The 22,790-nt window shown below is 38.5% G+C and overlaps 1 protein-coding gene across 1 annotated transcript in view; it reads left to right on the top strand.

Moving 5' to 3' along the window:
* The first annotated feature begins 642 nt into the window (after positions 1–642).
* Positions 643–22,790, top strand: part of PLDP1 (phospholipase D P1) — a 50,328-nt gene continuing 28,180 nt past the window's right edge. Inside the window, exons 1-4 of the mRNA XM_077361974.1 lie at positions 643–1,029; positions 6,984–7,085; positions 7,360–7,481; positions 7,608–7,749. Coding sequence (XP_077218089.1) covers positions 808–1,029; positions 6,984–7,085; positions 7,360–7,481; positions 7,608–7,749 — 588 coding nt within the window. The 5' untranslated portion in view covers positions 643–807. The remainder of the gene's footprint in view (positions 1,030–6,983; positions 7,086–7,359; positions 7,482–7,607; positions 7,750–22,790) is intronic.

Raw genomic sequence — 22,790 nt, 5'->3', positions numbered from 1 at the left:
ATTCACAAGGTGGCTGGTCTGAAATGCGACAGACCAACCGCGAAATGCCTTTTGTGATGGACCCTAGCAATACCCCCTTTTTATTTTATTTTATAAAGTTTGCAACTTGGTAGTTTGGGTTAAGGATTAAATTGCTTGGCCATTTGTTAGTTTTCCCTACCACAAATAACAGTCATTAAAAGATTCTAAATATCTAATCAAAAGACTTAAATGTGAACTTTTAACTCAAACTTCATTACTGGATTAAAAAAATGCTAGAACTAAATTGGTGAATAACAGAGGATATAATTTCAAAGTAAAGCCATTTCAAAAAAAATAAAAAATAAAAAATTATCCATGCAGGATAACCAATGTCACAAACAACTTATCAAAGTATTTGTACGCCTATAATACACCACCACAAATCACATTGGTGACCCACCTAGACAAGCCGTCTCAACCCAGCCATCTCTCGTACACGACCATTTCGCTCGATCATTGAAAGTAAATTAGGTCAAACAAGAAACCATTCTGAATTGGACTTCCTTTATTTCCTTATCACAACAATCACCCATTAAAACCAAATCTAAAATCTAAAATCTAATCAAACAGTCATTAACACTTGCTTGTATCATATGCCATAAAAACATACTGTCAAGTCTTTATAATATTAGTCTGTAGCATCCTTAATACGACCCAGAGGCATATTCCAGACCTTCAAGAATCAGACATAACATTCAGTTTTCAAAAAAAGTGAAACCCTCAAATCCATTTATCTTTTTTTTTTCTTCTCTTCCGATAGGAGAAACAAATTTTTTTTTTCCTGTCATGGCTGATGAATTTATTGCCGGCGGTGGGCATCGGTACGTTCAGATGCAGTCGGAGCCGATGCCGGCGGTCTCATCTTCTTATTCTTTCCGGCAAGAATCTGAACCCGCTTGGATTTTCGATGAATTACCGAAGGGGGCGATCGTCTCTGTATCCCGCCCCGATGCCAGTGACATCAGCCCTATGCTTCTCTCTTACACCATTGAATTCCAGTATAAACAGGCATGAATTGATTCCCTCTTTTTTTTTTTTTTTTTTATTGTCTTTGATTTGATTCCTTATTTTCGATTTTCTGTTTGGTATTGAAATTCATGTGTGTGAGTGCTTTTGTTATGTGATTGATACGAGTTGTTAGGAACATGAATCGATTCGTAACGTGATTGATCTTCTTATGCCCAGATTGTGAAAACCGATTGTGAGCCCCAAATTGAGACCAATTATAGGTTTGGGGCTCTTGCCACAATCTAAAATGAACAGGGCCGTAGAGGGAAGATCAGCCTTTTGGCCCACTTGGAGGGAAGGGTCAGTCCTCTGTGTGCAGAAACACAATTTCTTTGCTTGCATGTTATTTATAGACTATCATTGTAGAGGGTGACTCCACAAAAGCCGTAGCGTGAGCCTCTGGCTCCTCAAAAGGGCCTTGGAAATTGCAGGAATTGGTTGCGGAAATACTGGACTTGATAAGACTTCTAGATCTGAGGATTGAACATCATAGGAGATCGGCGAATGAAGTGGCTGATAGCCTAGCAAAGGCTGGAGCCCAAAGGGAAGAACAGAGATGGTATCCTTTTTGTAAGCCCGATTCAGGGAAATGATTATAATAGTATTTGTAAGCTCACGGGGACGCCTTGTCCCAACCATATTACAATAAATTGTCATTTAAAAAAAATAAAAAATGTTATGTATAGAAAACTCACTTGACCACTCCTAGCCAATCTAGATAACCCTTATCTGTAGGACTCCTATCTATACCAACAACTAGAGAGATGATTCTACAAAATACAAACTAATTTATTATACCCTAAGTGGGACTCATCTAGGCATGTAACAGTTGTGGTCTCTGGTTTTTAGTGTTTGGAATAGGGTTGTATTTTGGGAATTCAAAGTTTTGGGTTTGTGGCTCTTTGGGGTTATGTATATGAATAGATTGCGGTTGAGTAGGAATATGCTTCCTTTTTTGTGTATTATTTTATTATAGTATTTTGTAATCAACAGGAGCCTTGGCTGAAATTTGTTTCTATTTGATGGGTTCTGACTTGTAATTGATATTGTAGAAGTTCCATATGAAATGAACACAATTTTAAGACGTAAGCGTTACTAGAGTTGAATCTGGTTCTGCTTAGTATTATTGGTTCTCTGGTAAATTCAGGGAGGATTTATTGTTATTATATTGTCGTTGTGGATTACAGTAAAAGGTGATATTAATCCCCTTAATTGGGTGCAGACTGATGGGGATGACCCTGATCCTTTCTAAGGGGGAAGGAATGTTATGTGCATATAATTATGGTGCATATGGGTAGTTATAATCTAATTATTATCTAGTTGTGGGAATGTGTTTTTAGAGTTATGGGTGTTAGATATGATGTATGTGTTTAGGGTAGTGGGTGTTAGTTGTTGATGGTGTGTGTTGTAAGTGGGGAAGTGGATGGGTGATGTGTAACTACTTTGTGTTAGTATTTAAGTAGTTGTACTATAATGAAATGAGGAAGAAGATGAATTTTAAAACAGCAAAGGCAACTTTGTTTTGGAGGGGCATGGCTCCTCTCGAAACGAGCCATTAGGAGGTTCGATTGCCTCGAATCAACCATTCCCCTCTCTATTTCTCTTTTATTTAGTTTATTTGTGATACGGCCGATTAGGCACGTAACAATAGTGTTGAGGTAGTATCAGAAAGGTTGTGGAGAACCACATTCTTAATGGCAGCAACACCCGAGGCATCACATTGAGGCTATAGATTGAAGCAAGCCACCTGTTTGATGTTTTGGAGCACCACGATTGCATTGCTGCTAATGTTAGTGGTGCTGAGCAGTCGAGAGGAATCAACAGTAGGACCGTGAGCTTGCCTGTCCTGAAATGGGTGTTAACTATGTTGCCATTTGGGGGTTAGCCCTCCACCACCGCAAGAATCAGAGGCTTCAACCGGGGGATGGAGGCGTGAAATTCAAAATTGGTTTACCCAATGAAGTCTCTCATCAGAGATATTAGAGGATTGGGCATTCCTGAAAAGAAACCCCACATCAAGGAGGTTGTAGATTGGCACAAACCTGCTTTCTTCTTGTTGCAAAATAGAAAGCTAAGCGATATTTTGATGGTTGATTTTCGCAGTCTTGGATGTGGCAATAGTTCCAGTTCTTTTAACTGGGTGTTGTTGGGGCTTCTGGAGAAATTTTGGTGGCTTGGTCTTGTGATATGTTTGCAATGGAAGAGGAGATCATGTGGGAGCATGTGTCTCCATCTGGTTGAGAATGTTTATTGATAACAAACTAATGGGGATCATCTCTATGCTCTTATGTATTTTTTATGTGTCAATTAAGTCTTTTAAATCATAGTGGGTTGGGGTAGTAGGGTTTTTTCCCATCAAAACCGTAAGTTCTTTGGGTCATGAGTGTTTTAATCCGAGCCTTATATGTTTTTTTACGAATTCTTAAGTTACAATGACAGAAGTCATTTGTCTTGTTAATTTACTTTAGTTTTAAGTGACCACAAGGGCCCCACATGATATAAGTTGACATCATGTCAATTAAGTGATTAATATGATCCATGTTATAACATATACGAGTCCTTGCACTTATGGGTTTGAAGTGGGTAGTTTCCTGTGTTTATTTCGGTCCTAGTTGTAGGGTGGGTTGCCTTTGTGGGAGGGAGGGAGTCTACCATGTTACATATTTCTATTTGTTTTTACCTTAACATATGTGGAGCTTGAAGTGGGTTATTTTCCATTTTACACGTCTGTTGTGATGGAGGCAGGGTCTAACATTTTATAACCATGCATAAGTGGCGCCCACCATTTTACCCTTAATGTTATTGATGAGGTGGGTTCCACCAAGTATACGGGAAAATAGCTCTGTTTCTACGGCTGCGTTTTGCGCGTGCAAGTTTGATAAGGCTACTTCCGCCACAGATATAGGGTCCGCTTCGAGTAGAACATTCAGGCCAAAATAATCTCTACCCAAACCTATGCATAAGGGTGGCTCCCCTCCATTTGACACCTCACGTTTTGATGGTGGGCGGGCCCAACATTTTACATCCATGCATCGCATGGGACCGGAATACTAGTTACACATACTGATATAGGTTGGGGCCCACCATTTTACACCTCACATGCAATTCATGTAAATATGCATATGTAACACATACTGATATAGGAGATTTTATATGGTGTAAAGGCTTACAACAATACGGTAGGGGTACCGCCCTTGATATTTGATCCAACAGCAGCTCACTTTTTGACCTTTTTGAGGAGCTGCTGTTGGATCAAATGTCAAGGGTGGTACTTCCACCGCACAAAGGCCTTATTGTTGTAAGCCCTTACACCGTATAATTTCTCCTGATATAGTATATCACTAATACAGTTTCCATATTGATTTCAGTATGCTTTTCAATTTTGCCATTGGCTTTGGTGGAGAGGGAGGCCGAAACATTTCGATCCTTTCTTTTCGGTTACGGTGGAAAATTTAAACCATGGTCTTTACCCCCTTTATACAACCTTACATAAAGTCTAGTGAAAACACAATTACCTGTCTGTTAAGTCCTCTACTTTAACATAAATCAATACTCTTTATGTTTGTTATATTACATGGTGTAATAGTGTGTGTGTGTGTGTGTGTGTGTGAGAGAGAGAGAGAGAGAGAGAGAGAGAGAGAGAGAGAGAGAGAGAGAGAGAGAGAGAAAGGGAGAGTCGTAAGAATGAGAGAGTTACTCTCCCCTCGCACTAAAATGTATTTTTTATTATGTTTAATAAAATGAATGACTGAAATACCCTTAATGAAGGGTATATACTTCTAACAATGTTCAACTAGAATAACCATTAAATAAGAGAAAAGACTAAGTAAACACAAACAAAAAGAATTCTCTTCTAATGCTATTCACGGGTTACATGGGCCATTTTGTGGACCATGGCTTCCCACTCATGCCAATCATTAGTGGGCCATGGCTCACTCATGCATCTAAAGATTGGACTTCTTGAGGCGGAGTTGGCCTATAATAGCTCGATCAACTATTAAATTAGAAGATCACCGTTTGAGATTGCTTATGGATATATTAGTGGGACATGGCCTACACATGCAATAGATTCTGTATTTCTTGAAGTATGGGTTGATGTATAATTAGCTTGATCAACTGTACTATGGGAAGATCGCCGTTTAAGATTCCTTATGTACATTTATGAAATCTAGTCCCAGATTTGGTGACACTGCCCATCAAAGTGCAATGCAAACTAGCTTAGATGTGGAGCCTTATGATGACATTGAAGAGTTTGCATGAAGAAATGCAAAAAGATATAGAAATGTACGGTGTACAAGATGCAAAATGATTCACATTGCCATATCAAGGTGTTTTCTGGTGGAGATTCCATGACACTTTTTTTGTGGAAGAAAAGGTGTCCTTACTGAATATCAGAAATTAAAGTCAAACAAAATTCAACCTTGTTGGATCATAATATAATTTGGACCAAATTATGTATTTAATATAGTTTTTTTTTTTGAAAGGTTATGTATTTAATATAGTTGCCAGTGGATGTGAATTTCCATCCAATCTTCAGTGTTGTTGACCTCTATGAATGTGTGGAGCATGATGAAGTTGAACCCAATGACAAGAATGGAGATGAGTGGGTTAATCATCTCCCTAAGAAAGCCGATTTAAAGGAATTGATGACATTCTTGTTACTCAAAATAATCTTACTAGGCAAGGAACACATGAGAATTTTGAAGTCATGTATAGAGGACAATGGAAGGGGCATGTATCACTTACAAGAGCTGCAAAAATTGGGTGTAGAGTTGTTTGAGTGCTACATGGAAATTCACTGAATTCTCTTTTTTCTGGGGGATGATGCTGAACCCAATCTTAAAAAGTGCTTGACAATTGTCATTGGGAAGAAGAATTGTAAGAGTAGAAAAGGGCTTAAAATTGAGCAAAAAAATGAGTTTCTTTTTCTCATTTAGCCTTTTTATGTCGGGGGTGCTCGATGGGCCCCACTCTATCTCTACAGCTAGAAGCCATGGGGATTCTGTCTCTCTTATATTTTAATGGGCTGAGATTTGTGTTCTGAAATTTAGAAGTCCATGATGCAAAAGGTTTACAGTTTTAGAAGATTGGGACTCATATGTAAGGATGTTTTGGTGGTAGTTTTCTTTACGTTTCTTCAAATTTTCATGGTATTGGAGCTTTGACGCCCTAATTCAGATTAGAATAATTTTCTACCTTGATTTTTCTCTCTGTCTGTAATATTTGCTGTTTAATACAATTTGGACTCATATTTAAAGATGTTTTGGTGGGAGTTTTCTTTACGTTTCTTGGAATTCTCATGGTTTTGGAGCTTTGACGCCCTAATTCAGATTAGATTATTCTAATAATTTTCTACCTTGATCTTTCTGTCTCTGTCTCTAATATTTGCTGTTTATTACAATTTTTTTATCAAATTTTTTGTTGTTGTTGCGATTGGCTGCTTTTGGATGTAGCCTTTTCATGATTCGAATAAAATACCATTTCATTATTCGAATAAAATACTACTCACAAAGCATTTACCTTAAAGTATCTACCAGCAGTAAGGAGAAGGGTGATGACCAGAAGTGGAAAGTAAACTGTTTTATGACACAAGGCACATTGAAATTTTTGCAATACTTGCCCTAAGTGTGAGATTTATTGAACCATGCATTTATTTGCGTGTCTGTAATTAAACTGCACAAAATAACTGGTGATATATTCACTTCCACTAGAATTTGGGTGCCTAACACAGGAAAAGTTGCTTGGCATCGGATTTTAAGATCCACTTGTCTTCCATTTGACATACCATTAAAAAAGAAGAAGTTATCTTCCATTTGATATGAGAATCATGGAATATTTTTTTTTCTATGTATCGAAAATTGTTTTTTTTTTTTTTTTCCTCTTCATTGATTCTCACATGAGTCACAAAATACCTGAATCTTGTTTCCAGCTAATTGTGTTATTCCATTCTCCAGTTCAAATGGCGCTTACTGAAGAAGGCTTCACAAGTTTTCTATTTACACTTTGCACTAAAGAAACGTGCTATTATTGAGGAATTTCATGAGAAACAAGAGCAGGTAAGTCAGTATTACTGTTGCCAGTCTCTTTATATGAGTTCGTGTTTTATCATTTTATATGTTGTAAGCTTGTAGCTTATTTGAAGTTATTATTCGCTTTATTTACTTCCGACTTGATATTGAATTTTGAGTTTTAGTTATTTATTCTTAAAGTTGCCATAAACTACTCTAGAGTCCAGATTGAAATGAGTATATGGCCACCTAGTGAGTTTTCAATTTTACTTTATCTTATTGGGAGATTTAATATACTTATCCTCATAATTTTGCATCAAAGGTTAAAGAATGGCTTCAAAACCTGGGAATTGGAGAGCATACAGCAGTTGCACAAGATGATGATGAAGCTGATGATGAAACTGTCCCTTTACATCGTGAAGAAAGCTTTTCAGCTAAAAACAGGTGATTTCAAATATGGTGTCATTTTTTTTTTAATCTTAAGTTCTTTGTGTCTCACTTAATTGGACACTCCCACTTTTTTTTGTTATAAAGCATACAATTTCTTAGAGTAGTTTATTCTCCGTGCAGAAATGTTCCTTCTAGTGCCGCTTTGCCTATCATTCGACCAGCACTTGGAAGACAGCAATCTATTTCGGACAGAGCAAAAGTGGCAATGCAAGGATATTTAAATCACTTTCTGGGAAACTTGGACATTGCAAACTCCCGAGAGGTACATGCTAGATCACCTTGATAAAGGTTTTTTATTATCTATGGACGTCCTAGAAATAAGGCCACAAGATTCAGTTTTTTTTAGCTATTAACTTTTGTGTATGTACGTATGGGTTACAAACACGTTCTTCCCTTAGTTGCATAAATCATAAACCAACTGAATTAATTTTGAAAAAAATAATTTCTTCATGTTCTATATCTCACCTTCCTTTCCTCCTCATCTAAGATTGCACATATTATCTGCTAGCAAATTGCACTTAATATTTAGTGTATGCTACCCACGTATAATATGGATAAGTTCCCTATTTCACATGTCTTAAACTACTTATCAAGAGCTTAATTTCTTAGTTTCTCTTCAAATCATGGTAGATGCCTGTGTAATGGTACGTGGACAGAATGACTGCATCAGGTAGCCATTTTGCTCCATTTAATTGGTTCATCATTTTTGCTCACTGGAGATGAACCACCGGAAGTGGAGGTTATTCTTGAGCTCTAGCAGAGGGGTTATCGTATTTTCTGCTGACTTGGTTAGGTCTGAAATTTTTAGCTAAAAAATATTATTTTAAAGTTTCCACTGGCAAAATAGAAGACCCCAAAAGTGTTTGATGAGGAAGATGATTTTTATGAAAAGGCTTGGAAGATGAAGATATATGTTTCATAAAACCATCTTATTGCAGCAATAATGTAAGATTCTCCAAAGTTAAGGCCCTTCTTTGAAGGGCATGAAGATCATTCTTGCGATCTGGAAGATGAAGTTGTTTCCTGAAGGTGACTGCAATTGTCATCGCTTGGGCTCATGAGAATCCCCATGCCCTTGGAGTTTTTTCAATATCATTGTGCAAATCCATGACATGACATCCGTTCATCTATTGATATTTCCCCAACAGGCATCCCTTGTTCCACTAATGTCATGTGAGGGGTGACCTTCAAAAGTGGATCTTTCAAGGATTCTCTTATACTAATCCTATAATCTGATTTCCATGGTACCATTCCAAAAAAATAAAAAATAAAAATAAAAATCTGATTTCCATGGTTTTTCCTGTTATATTTCTAGTGGTGCAGGGGCTGCCTCGGCCCTCTACCCCCTTTGTTGCAATACAATTTTATCCTCCTCAATACACACACACACACACACATTCTGCAAAATAACGGGCCCCACCTCATCAAACCATAAGATATAAAATGGTGGGCCCCACCACATGCTTAGACTTGGGTGCAGAACATGGGACCCACCTCCGTCCTACTATGTTCTCCTAAATTCCCCGGATAAGATAAATCTATATATTTTTTGAATGCAACACATCCACCCAACAGAAAAATAGCCAGTGAACGGTGAGCCCACCTACACGACCCATATTACAATTTTCTCACCATTATTGGTTGGTCTTATTTAACCATAATTTTTTTTTCTCATAGAGTGGTGTATAGTGCTGAAGGTGATATTAGTTTTATTTTTAATATTTTGCTTTGTTTTTAAGTAGAAAGAAAATTATGAAATCACAATAACAAATATTCGTGCCAAAGAGAATGATGGGTGTCCCTTCTCCATCAAAACATGAGTTTCAAATGGGCATATCTAGTTTCCAGAAACAAATATAAGTAAGCAAATACAATGATAAATTAGATAAAAGAACTATGGAAACCACATCATGATATCTTCTTGATGAAACTTAATTTCTATGGAAATAATAAACAAATGCAACACCAATAATTTCATGGGAATTCAAAATGATTTTGGGAACTAATGCCTAAGTTACACCAAACTCTACAAAGAAAAAAAAAAAAAACAAATCTTAACTCCATTTAAAAAATAAAAATAAAACAAATCTTAACTAAGGAAACTCACCCTTGATGCTTCGTTTGACCTCCATCCACTGCATCATTCGTTGTTGTATCTTCCAAAGAATGAGGTATGATGTTTGGGGAAGGTGGAAAGGCTAGAAATCAAAGAAAGAAAAAGCCAACGAAATGAATAAAGAAACGGACTATGAAAATTGAAATCCAAAAAAAAAATAAAAATAAAAAAAAATAAAAATAAAAATATATATATATATATATATATATATAGTAAAGAGAAATCTTAATGAATCAATGACAAAGGTTCCATGTGCGTGGCTGAGATAGAGAGAGAGAGAGAGAGAGAGGGAGTTTAGGGAGTGGAAGAGATTTTACGGAAAGACTGAAAACCGAAAAAAGAAAAACGTAAATAGAGAGCTTTAGGGATAGTAGAGAGAGATTTTAGGGAGAGAGAAAAAAGGTGAAAGGAAATCCCAGTGATATGCGATTTAGCGACTAAGAGCAGAGAAAAAGAAGCAAAAATTAGGGTATTGCAAATTCGATTCTCGATTTGCGCAGGAGAACTCAAAATAGTGGGCCGCAAACTCAATTTTTGGGGCGAAAAATCAGGGAAGCAAAATCAATTTTGTGGCGGCAAAAAATCAGGAAAGCAAATTCGATTTTGAATCGGGGCGACAATTCCAAGTTTTGAAAGGGGCGGCAAACTAAATTTAATATGAAGGGCGGAAGTTTATTTCTAAAAAAAGTTTTCCTGTTTTCTTGGAAAAGGCAAATGACAATTTGGAATCCTACAGGCGTAGTACACACACACACACTAAGCATGTTTCTTTCCGTTGTCATTCGCCTTTTTTCCAATAAATATTATTAGAAAAGTTTTTCCCCAATAAAGTCGCCCCACTATTAATTTCGTTTTCCCTCTCAACGTTGATTTTGCTTTGAATATTGGGGCAGTTAATTATGGGATTTATGCCCCACTACTAATTTCGTTTGCCCCCCCACTAAGTAAGTTTTGCCACCACTAATTTCTCTAAGGGCCCGTTTGGATACCTCATGCGTTTGCATTTTGATTTTGATTTGAGTTTTGGATACAAAATACATCAATCATCTTCATGAACATGTTTTAAAGAGAGAGAAAGAGAGAGAGGGAGGTAGGGAGGGCTGCCGCCGGAGCAACGTCGAGGAGCAGCGACATGGAAGGAAGTTGCCACAAACATTGATTTCTAAATAATGTATCGCAGAACAGATTTGAAAATCGGAGTTTTTTGCACATTTGTTGCTGATTTAAAAATCTAAGGATCTGATCCAGTTCAAAATATCAACTAAATCCAAATCTAAATCTTGTGGGTATCCAAACGTGGCCTAATAGTTAATTGCGGTATTTATGGGAAAGAAATTTATTGTTTGAAATCTAATTACCTACAATGTCACACCACTACTAATTTCGTTTCACTCCACTAATTTCTCACCATTTATAGAGATTAAACGTAATCTTCCTTGCCTTTCCACTTCCTACCATGAAATGTATCAAATCCTCATCTTCCCCCAAATTCGTCTGTTTTCACTTCTCTCTCTCTCTTTCTTGAATTATATATGGATTCTTTCATATGATCTGTTTGTGATTGTATATTGTAATGCGACTATCTATTTGAGCACTGAAATAGGATGCATGATCGGCTAAGGTATGTAGGTGTTTGTCCGATTTCATAATGTCATCAAGGTAAAAATGTTCTCTACCGGAATGATAAATACCTGCAACTCAGTTGGAATATAGTGGGTCTCTGCAAAAACGGCTATTTATTGGTAAAATTCTTATCCCATTCCATTAAATGGCCAATCATCTTTTAGCTTTTCTTTAGACTACTTTCTGCTTATCAGATTTTTGGAAATGTTAGTGGATCTACAGGTTGGGCTATTGGGGATTAGTGTGGAAAAATGATGAGGTTCATCCATCTTTTGAGCAATCAAAATCCCATGGGAACATGCTATGCAAAATGGCAGGACCCACCCCATCGAATTTAGTGTGAATTATTTAAAATTTATTTAAAATTATTCTTAGTTTGGGTCCAATATTTTGTGCCACATTTTTTTATGGGGCGGGTCCCATCAATTTAGACCATGCATAGCATGGGCGTATATATATATATATACTAGTAAAAAACCCCGTGCGATGCACGGGCCGACAAAGAACTGTACGGACCATGTCATAGGGTTGATCCAAACATCCATGTGATGGAACACAACATAAATAGGTTGTGCCCCAAAAATCATTTCCATAGGCTGATCCTAGCCCTCCAATCTATAGAGGTTTCCATAATTCCTCTTAAATCGGATGGTTAAGATCACCCTATAGATTTTTATTAAAAAACCATAAAGGAGGGGGGTAAGATTGAAATTATATGAGTTGAATGGGGGCATTTGTTCAAAAAAGTCAAAAAATGTGAGGTGTAATTCTCACGGATTTTCAAAAAAATCGAAAAAACTCTCTCTTTTTATCCCGGCTTATATATATATATATATGAGAAAATGGTTTCTGCGCTCGAGCGCAGATAGGCTTATCTGTGCTTGAGCACCGAAACAGGGGGGTGGGGCCATTGGGAGGGGGGGGGGATCCTAACCATTCATTTGGGAGGCCCCATCATGGATGGGGGGCCTACCAAAAATCAGCTCCATTAGATCACCAATGGGTGTCCATTTGTGGGGCAAAAAAATGGACATATACTGTTTGTCCACAAATCTGTCCATTTTTTGCCCCACAAATGGACTCCCTAAGGTGATCCAATGGAGCTGATTTTTGGTGGACACCCTACCCATGAAAGGGCCCATCAAATGAATGCTTTGGATCCCACCCAAAATGTGGCCCCACCCCGTTTCTGTGCTCGAGCGCAGAAACCATTTCCTCTCTCTCTCTCTCTCTCTCTATATATATATATATATGTGTGTGTGTGTGTGTGTGTGTGTGTCTTATATATATATATATATATAGGAAAGGGATTGTACGCTCGAGTGCCCAATCACATGTGGGCCCACTTTGTTAGGATGATCCAAAGCATTCATTTGAAAGGCCCTTATATAGATGGGGTGTGTACCAAAAATCAGCTCCATAGGATCATCCTAACCCATCCATTTGTGGGGGGCAAAATGGACAGACCACAAATCTGCCCATTTTGCCCTCCACTTTTGGAGGGGTTAGGATGATTCAATGGAGCTGATTTTTGGTACACACCCTATCTATGATACGGGCTTGCAAATGAATGCTTTGGATCACCACAAAAAATGTGGGACCCATGTGATTGGGCACTCGAGCGTACCATAAGCTTGGTACGCTCGAGCGTACGATCCTTTTCCTCATATATATATATATATATATATATATATATAATCCCCAGTTGAAATTTGCAATTTGCAGCTCCTTTAAGGGACATTTAATTTGGTCATTTACGTAGGGAGGCATCATGGAAACCCTTACTAAAGAGGGGCTTTGGGACTTGTTTTAACATTAGGGCAATCTTCACCACCATTGTAATTGCTTTTATCTCAATAAATCGTTTTCGTCATCACTCTAAAACAAATTATTATTGGAAAATCAAAACAAGAAATGACTATCCGAGACGTCTTTAGATGCCGTCGATCTCCTCCCACGACAGGAGTGGTTTCTGGCTTCCTGGTGGAACCCTTAATTTGCCCTTGCGGCTTTAACCTGGATCTCACCGTGGTTCATTTCGAAAATTTCCTAGAAGCAGGGTACCCTGCTCTGGAAGTTTTTGAATCATTAGGGATCCTTAATGTTTGCTGCCGAAGAACTCTCAGCTTGTTTGGGCAAGGTGGCGATCTTAATAGATCCCAATGGGCTCCTCCCAGGTCCCATCCAGGGTCATTGGGTAGTATTGAGGACAGGGAGACTCGATCAAGACGACTGGAATTTGGGGCCAGAAGAGCCTCTGGTCGAAGAGCCTCTGAATTTAATCACCGTTCCAATGGCAGTGACTGGATGTGTCCGAAATGCCAATATAGAAATTTCGGCTCTCGTAACGCATGTAGAAAATGTTTCGACCTTAAAACCACATTGGCCCCAGCCATGGTTTCGGGATCTGAAAATCATTCCGATCCCTTACCATGGTTTTAAATTTCGACCGAGACCGAAATTTCGGATTTCGGTGGAGACCGACAACGAAATCACATAAACCCGAAATGGTATTTTATTTTGTCCGAAATTTCGGAATTTCGGTCGAAATTTCGTTTTTTCAGGCCATTTTTCCATCTCCGGCGGCTTGCTCCATTTTTCCCGGCCCGTTTTCTAGAAACGAAGAGAGAGTTGTAATTTCTCACGTAACGTAAGTCCACCTTACGTTACCCATCTCCACGTGACCTAAGTCTTGAGGTGTCACCATCAAAATAAAAGAGAGTTGTAATTTCTCATAAAGAACGCATCTCCACGTGACTAAGTCTTGAGGTGTCACTATCAAAATAAAAGAGAGAGTTGTAATTCTCATAAAGAGAGGAGTGTTGTGCACGTAGTTGTTGAGGTGTGACCTATGACAGATGTCACAATCAAGTTATAAAAGAAGAAAGTGGGTTGTAATCTGAAAACTTTGTAATATTTTACCGAAATTTCGGTCGAAATTTTGTATAGAATAAAATAGTGTTTTCTTTATTTCGCCGGATTTCGGCCGAAATTTCGATTTCGGTGGGGTTTGAAACCGGTACCGAAACCGAAATTTAAAACCTTGTTCCTTACCCCTGGAGGTCCTATTTAATGTGGTGGAGGAACAAAAGCAATATTTAAAGAGCTGTCTCATTGGGACTTTGGAATCTGCATCCTGGTTGTTGGAAGACGTCTGGGAGTGGGCTAAAAATTGTTGGGGTTTGTCGGACCTGCAAAAGCCCTTCTCTATTAGTTCTGTCGACATTCTTTTCCGATTTCAGTCTGAATCCCAAGCGAATGCAATCCTCAGGCGTGGAGGTGACTTTCTGGGAGGATTTCTCTCTTCTCTTCAAACTTGGTTCCCGGCTTATAACACGGGGCCATAACTGTTAGGATAAGGTTCTATGACGATCACTGCATGTCTTTTGCATCAGCATTGGTACTAACTCCCTTGTGGAAATCTATACCCTCATCCATTAATTTAAGGGTGGACTCCTGCATTTACTCTATCAGAGTTAAGATGATCTCTGATGATAGCATTAATAGTATGGCGGTATCAGTTATGGGGGAATCAAGCATTAAAGACAATTTGGATGTTTGTGGGGGTCCTGAACAGGTCTCCGATGCCAAGTTACCGGCGATGGATGTCTCACCGGAAAGGGGGCTGGGCTCTAATCCCAATATCCACGAACTTGGCAGGGAGCCGATGGTGGGACCCGGTTTGAATTTTGAATCTCTCAAGCTTACCACCAGTGTCTCATATGTTATTTCGGAGAGTAGGAAAGCTGAAGCAACTGAAAAGTTGGACCAGGCTAAAAGTGGCTTGACACGGAAAACATTAATTGCAGGGTCTCGTGGAGAGAAAGGAAAGGCTTTTCGAAAAGATATTGCTGACAGTTGTATCCTGACCTCGGTAAAGGATACAAAGGCGCTAAAGATTAAAATGAGGTTCCAAAATGACAAGAAGTCTAATATAAAGCGCCTTTGCTCAGGAAAAATCAATCTACACCGGAGGAAAACGAACTCGGATTTACAGATACTAGCCACTCGAGGGGGCCTTTCAGCCTTTACGAGAAAACTCAAAGGAATTGTTAGAAAAGAGCTTCAAAGGGGTAAGGGATCAACTATCGAATCTTAGAAGCTTCTCCAAAATTTCGACGTTATTAGTTTACCAGCTATGTCAGGAAAAGAATCAATCCGGGACGGATGCTGTCTGCTCTCTCAAGGATTTTCGTTTGAGGATGGAGATATTGAATTGTTGAAAGACCTTCGCTACAACGAAAAACTTGTTAAGAAGGAATCTCCGACACCCTGTGAGATTTCCCTTAGTCCGTTAAAAAAGCGATGGGCTCAGCTAAAGAAAAAACTCATCATCCATCAATTATCTGGATCTTGCTTCTGAATCAACTAGCGATAAAGAACTGCATCTTCCTCTTCTTGTCCTTCCCATATTCAACAAGGTTCTAGAGAAGGAAAGACGTACTCGGCGGCGTCTTTGGGAGGAGGAAAGAAAAACTGCTATCAGAAACCTGGAAACCAATCGATCTACCTTGACCCTGGGGATTCAAGGGGAATTGAAGATTTGCAAGCTGTGGAGCCCCAGCTCCCCAAGTATTCAAGAGGTAAGGCAGTGCAGGTTGATCATAGTCCCGACGACTCTAGGAGTAGGGGTTCAGGTCCGGAAGAGTTTAATGACCTATTATCGGCAGGGGATGTTTTCGGGATCACATATAAAGAAGACTTGGGGGCAACAAAAAAAATGTTTCTTACAATGAAGGAAAGAGATAAGGAAGAACAAAAGGCCAGGGCTAAAGAAATTTGAAACAAGTCTGGAGTAGTTGTCTATATTGGCGAGTTGAGCGTGGGTGAACCTTTTGATACAATAATTGAGGGATAAGTGCGGAATTGTGTTACTCTGGCGAGTCTGGTTGAAAATATAGGATCTTGGCTGTAGGAGAATAGGGAGTAATCCCCTCAATCAAGTTTTGGTTTGCTTAATATTAATGTGATGCTGGTCGACCTCCCAGTTCTCATAGCCAATAGCTGAAGCCTGAGAGATTCGTTCTTTCGCTAAGGTTATCCAGTTTGTGTGCACCCATCCAGCTGATTCTCTTGAAAATGATAACCCTTGAGCCTTAGATCATCAGATGATTCGAATTCTGAATTAGAATCTTGTGGCACTGGTGGCTCACGAATTTTTATTTTGTATAATCTCAAGTAGTACTTTCTTAGATAGATTAAAATTTTGTGCGGACCAAAATGACATAGGTTAAAGAGATGAGGAAAGGAAGGAACAATGTATAAAGGAAAGGATATATATACAATAGAATATGTATAGGTACAGGGATACGGGTCTTACCATAGAGGAAAGGAATAGTTGAGGTTTGTCATATCTTCTTTCTGCTTTTGAATTGGCTTCGGGTATGCCCGTGCTAATTCACTTTATTATTTTGTAATTGAGGCTCTTACCCCTAGTCCCGATTGCTATTTGAATATTAATGAAATTTGTCATCTTTAAAACTATATATATATATATATATATATATATATATATATATATATATATATATATATATAGGAAAAGGATTGTACGCTCGAGCGTACCAAGCTTATGGTACGCTCGAGTGCCCAATCACATGTGGGCCCACTTTGTTAGGATGATCCAAAGCATTCATTTGAAAGGCCCTTACATAGATGGGGTGTGTACCAAAAATCAGCTCCATAGGATCATCCTAACCCATCCATTTGTGGGGGGCAAAATGGACAGACCACAAATCTGCCCATTTTTGCCCTCCACTTTTGGAGGGGTTAGGATGATTCAATGGAGCTGATTTTTGGTACACACCCTATCTATGATAGGGCCTTGCAAATGAATGCTTTGGATCACCACAAAAAATGTGGGACCCATGTGATTGGGGCACTCGAGCGTACCATAAGCTTGGTACGCTCGAGTGTACAATCCTTTTCCTCATATATATATATATATATATAGAGAGAGAGAGAGAGAGAGAGAGAGAGAGAGAGAGAGAGAGAGAGAGAGAGAGAGAGAGAGAGAGAAAGAGAGAGAGATAAGCTTATCTGCGCTCGAGCGCAGAAACCCTTTACTCATATATATATATATATATATATATGGGGAAACATTTTCTGAGCAATACCTCAGATAAGTTATCTGAGCAAGAGCTCAGAAAATCATGTGGGCCTACATTGTTTGGATGATCCAAAGCATTCATGTGGATAGTCCAAAGATAGATAGAGAGTGCACAAAAAATTTGCTCCACAGGATTATCCTAACCCTTCGATTTGTGGAGGTTAAAGTGGATGGGTATAAACCTATCGTATCTGTCCATTTTTTACCTCCAAAAATCAAAGGGTTAGGATGATCCTATGGAGCTGATTTTTTGGGCACACCCTATCTATGTAAGGGCTATCAAATGAATGCTTTGGATCATCTAAACAATGTGGGCCCACATGATTTTTTGAGCTCTTGCTCAGATAACTTATCTGAGGTATTGTGCAGGAAACGTTTCCCCTATATATATATATATATATATATATATATATATATATATATATATATATATCGGAAAAGCTTATCTGCGCTCAAGTGCATAAACAGGGGTGGGCCCACATTGTTGGGGGGATCCAAAGCATTCATTTGGAAAGCCCTTTCATGGATAAGGTGTCCACCTAGGAAGCACAGGTACTCTCCCGGGGCTCCCGCACCCGCACCCGACACGTATGGGGTGCGGGTACGTCCGGGGTACGTACCCCATTTAAAATATAAAAAAAAAACTAGTTTTGGTGGTTGGCTGTGTGTCGGGTGCGTACCACGCGTACCCGACATGTCCTGCTTCTCCCTGCTGCTTCTCTTTCTTCTCCTGTAAGTAAATGTCTTTACTATTTTATTGTCCATTTACTTAAGATTTACATGTAAATAACAGAATACCCCCCTTTTGGATTTATTAAAAATAATTTCAACACCCAAATCTAAAAGGAAAAAAAGTCAACTCTCCAGTTCTAGTACAAAATTCAAAGAAAAAGGGTCGGGTCAAAATTTTAACTTTCTTAACTTCCAAACGGTGGGGTATTTTTCAAATTTTAAAAATTCATAAAATCTATTTTGTCCAAACATTATTAAATCCCAAAAGTCCGGTAAAAAAAATCTCATAATTTGGTCTCTAAAAATTATTCATCTTGTCAGGCACTGGTCAACACAGTGGTGACAGACTTTTTTTTTTCTAATGAATGATGTATTGCCTCATGTTATGAAATATGGAACTTAATCACTTATGAAATGAAGAGTAATATTAGAATTTTCCATTTTGGTGATGTTATTGTTATTTGATTGCTCTACAATTTTTTTTTTTAATTTTTTTAAATATATAATAAAATATTAAAATATATTATTATATTCGGCGTACCCGAACGTACCCGCACCCGGTTTTTTTTGTTGCAAATCACGTACCCACGTACCCGTGTCGTCTCGTACCGACCCGCACCCCGTACCCGTACCCGTGCTTCATATGTCCACCAAAAATCAGCACCATTGGATCATCTTAGGGTGTCCATTTGTGGGGTGAAAAAATGGGCAGATTAGTGGACAAACAGTATCTGTCCATTTTCACCCCCACAAATGGACACCCTATGATGATCTAATGAAGCTGATCTTTGGTACACACCCAATCCATGATGGGGCCTTTCAAATGAATGCTTAGGATCACCCCTACAATGTGGCCCCACCCTTGTTTCCTGCACTCGAGCGCAGATAAGCTATCTGCGCTCGAGCGCATGAACCCTTTTTACACACACACACACATATTGCAGAAGAGAAAAGGAGAGAATTATTTTAATTTCTCCCAAAATTCTAATAGAATTACACATCACTTTTTTTGACTTTTTTTAACAAGGGCACCCATTCAACCCACATATTTTCAATCTTACGCCCTCCTTTATTCTTTTTAACAAAGGCACCCATTAAAGCCACATAATTTCAATCCTACCCCCCTCCTTTATGCTTTTTTAATAAAAAAAGTGGACAAGTCAAAATAGTGACGTTTTTTCTTTGCAAAATTACAGATTTGGTACATATGTTACATAATACTACAGATTTTTGTTAACATATTACATAATACTACGGATTCAGGACGCCTTTCAAAATATTGACGAACCCGATTATTTTTTAATACAGAACATGTTCATTTAGTACATAATACTACGGATTTCGGCCACCTTTCAAAATATTCCGGGTCCCACTCGAATGCATGGGTTTGGCTATAGATGGTGCGTGAGACCCACCTGTCAAAGCATGAGTGTGAAATACTCCACCGCATCAAATGGGAAAGTGATTAACCATTTATATTTTTCTCGCCCCGTGCATTGCACGGGTGTTTTTACTAGTGTATATATACACACTTGTGTAGATAAGTTATCTACACACTAGCTTAAAATATAATAGGGTCCCACATTGTTTGGGTGATCCAAACTATTCATTTGAAAGGCCCTCACATAGATAGGGTGTCCACAAAAAATCAGATCCATAGGATCATCCTAACCATTCGAACTATGGAGGCAAAAAATGGACTAATTTGTGAAGGTTTATACACGTCCATTTTACCTCCACAAGTCGTAGGGTTGAGATGATCCTATGGATCTGATTTTTTGTGGATACCCTATCTATGTGAGGGCCTTTCAAATGAATGGTTTGGATCACCCAAACAATGTGGGCCCCCAATGTATTTTAAGGTAGTGTGTAGATAACTTTTCTACACAAGTGTGAAGGAACCCTTCTCTCTCTCTATATATATATACATATAAATATATACATACATATAAATAAAAATATATATATATATATATGTATATGTATACACACACACACACACACACACATATATATATATATATATATATATATATATATATATACATATAGAGAGAGAGAGAGAGAGAGAGAGAGAGAGAACGGTTTCTACACACGTGTAGATAAGTTATCTACACACTAGCTTAAAATACAATGGAGGGCATATTGTTTGGGTGATCCAAACCATTCATTTGATTGGCCCTCACATAGATAGGGTGTCCATAAAAAATCAGCTCCATAGGATCATCCCAACCCTACAATTTGTGGAGGTAAAATGGACGTGTGTAAACCTTCACAAATCTATCCATTTTTCGCCTCCACGGTTCGAAGGGTTAGGATGATCCTATGGAGCTGATTTTTTGTGGACACCCTATCTATGTGAGGGCCAATCAAATGAATGGTTTGGATCACCCAAACAATGTGGGCCTCCACTATATTTTAAGCTAGTGTGTAGATAACTTATCTACACGTGTGTAGAAACCGTTTTCTCATATATATATATATATATATATATATATATATATATATCAGAAAAGTGATTGTACTCGGTTGAGTAGATAAGCTTATCTACTCGACCGGGCAAAAAACAGTGGGGGCCCACATTGTTTGGGTGATCCAAACCATTCATTTGAAAGGCCCTTACCTAGTTAGGGTGTCCACAAAAAAATCAGATCCATAGGATCATCCTAACCCATCCAAATGTGGAGGGAAAAATGGACAGAAATCTGCCCATTTTCCCTCCACTTTTGGAGTGGTTAGGATGATCCTATGGATCTGAGTTTCTGTGGGCATCCTATCTAGGTAAGGGCCTTTCAAATGAATGGTTTGGATCACCTGAACAATGTGGGCCCCACTGTTTGTTGCCGGTCGAGTAGATAAGCCTTATCTACTCGACCGAGTACAATCACTTTTCCCTATGTGTGTGTGTGTGTGTGTGTGTGAGAGAGAGAGAGAGAGAGAGAGAGAGAGAGAGAGAGAGGTGTTCCTACACGATCATGTAGATAAGTTATCTACTCCTTCGGCTTAAAACACATTGGGCCCACATTGTTTGGGTGATCCAAACCATTCATGTGATAGATCCTCACATAGATAGGGTGTGCCCAACAAATCAGCGCCATAGGATCCCCTAACCATTCCAACTGTGGAGGTAAAAATGGACAGATTGGTGAAGGTTTATATCCGTCCATTTTTACCTCCACAAGATGATCCTATGGAGCTGATTTGTTGCTCACACCCTATCTATGTGAGGGCCCATCAAATGAATGGTTTGCATCACCCAAACAATGTGGTCCCCCACTGTGTTTTAAGCCGACGGAGTAGATAACTTATCTACTCGATCGTGTAGGAACACTTTTCTCTGTCTCTCTCTCTCTACTATATATATATATATATATATATATATATATATGTGTGTGTGTGTGTGTGTGTGTGTGTGTGTGTGTGTGTGTGTGTGTGTGTGTGGATTTGCTAGCCAATTTCGCGGAAAGCCATTTCGCAGCTGGCTTTTGCATGTGAGAACAGCCACACAGGTTGACTTTTTGGCAGCCTAGAATTCCCATATAAGCTCATAAGTGTTGGATCTTAACTTTATCAATTTATTTTTTCATCTTGAGGAGAAATGCAGGCGTCGATAAATTGCCTTTCTGGCAGTTTTTTGTATTTGTTGGAGAATCCTTGCCTTAGATTGCTACAAATTTGAATCTTCCAAGTGCCTTCCGAAGTTCTATTGCAGATGTTATGTCATGAAGCTTTGCATGGACTTTTGGAGAAAGAATTGAGTTGATCGATTCAATGATCTGCTGATCGTTAACCTGCTAGGATTTCTACTCTATATTTATGTCCCAATTTGTCTCTTTGGCATCAACTGTATCCTCCTTCAGATAGATATCAAGTGGAAGGACGAGCTCCTCTAGATGGTTAAGGTTTCTTTGGTATGGGCGATGGGAAGAATCTACCTTTTCTAACGAAGATAATGATCATGTGTAAGTTTTCTGGTGGCAAATTGGCAAAGGATGGGGAAGGAAATGGAAGACGACTTAAGGAAGGTGGAAGAAGTGACCATGAAGGAAATATAGTTATGAAGAGCAGATGTGTGTAGGAACAATCGATCAAAGGGAGGATGGCTAGTATGACCGTCAAAGAGACGAGGGTGGAATTTTAGGGTTTTTTTTAGAAAAGGGTTTTGGGGACTTTTAGGGCTTTTTAGAAATGGGTTTTGGGTATTGTTATTTCTTGTGAGTCACAAAGAAAAGGATGGGATGAGAAGAAAGATGGATCTATTATGATCCATAAAGAAAGTTGGATTTGTAATTGTGGATTTGTTTTGTACCACAAAGTTGAGGGAAATGGGGTTTAGGGTTCACAAAGAGAGGGGAGGTGATTTATAAAGTTTTTATTTTATTTTAAAAGAAGTCTAAAAAACATCAGTTTCTTATGTGAGAGCATCATCATCGAGTTTCATACCTTCCAACATGTTTTATTTCGAACTTGTCTTAACTTTTAAAGTTAGTTTAGGGATCTTTCAGCCATTCTCAAATAATTACTTAAAGGAGGGTACATTTAGATTTTTGCAGATCGATTTAAGAGATTGAATGGGTGTTGTGTTGTGGGTGGAAATAAAAACGCATCTACTTTTTTTAAATGTTTGACATAAAAAGGAAATGAATTGGTGAAGGGCACTATGCTATGTGAAGATTTAACTCATCTTCTTCATGCTCCATACTAGTTGCAGTTTTTCCCTTAG

This window comes from Tasmannia lanceolata, unplaced genomic scaffold (genome assembly GCF_043159265.1).
Source record: "Tasmannia lanceolata isolate RefF3 unplaced genomic scaffold, GAP_Taslan_0.1 ptg000019l, whole genome shotgun sequence".
In the NCBI taxonomy this organism is placed as follows: Eukaryota; Viridiplantae; Streptophyta; class Magnoliopsida; order Canellales; family Winteraceae; genus Tasmannia; species Tasmannia lanceolata.
The sequence above is the reverse complement of the archived record's forward strand: the minus strand, read 5'-3'. Positions and strand labels throughout refer to the sequence as shown.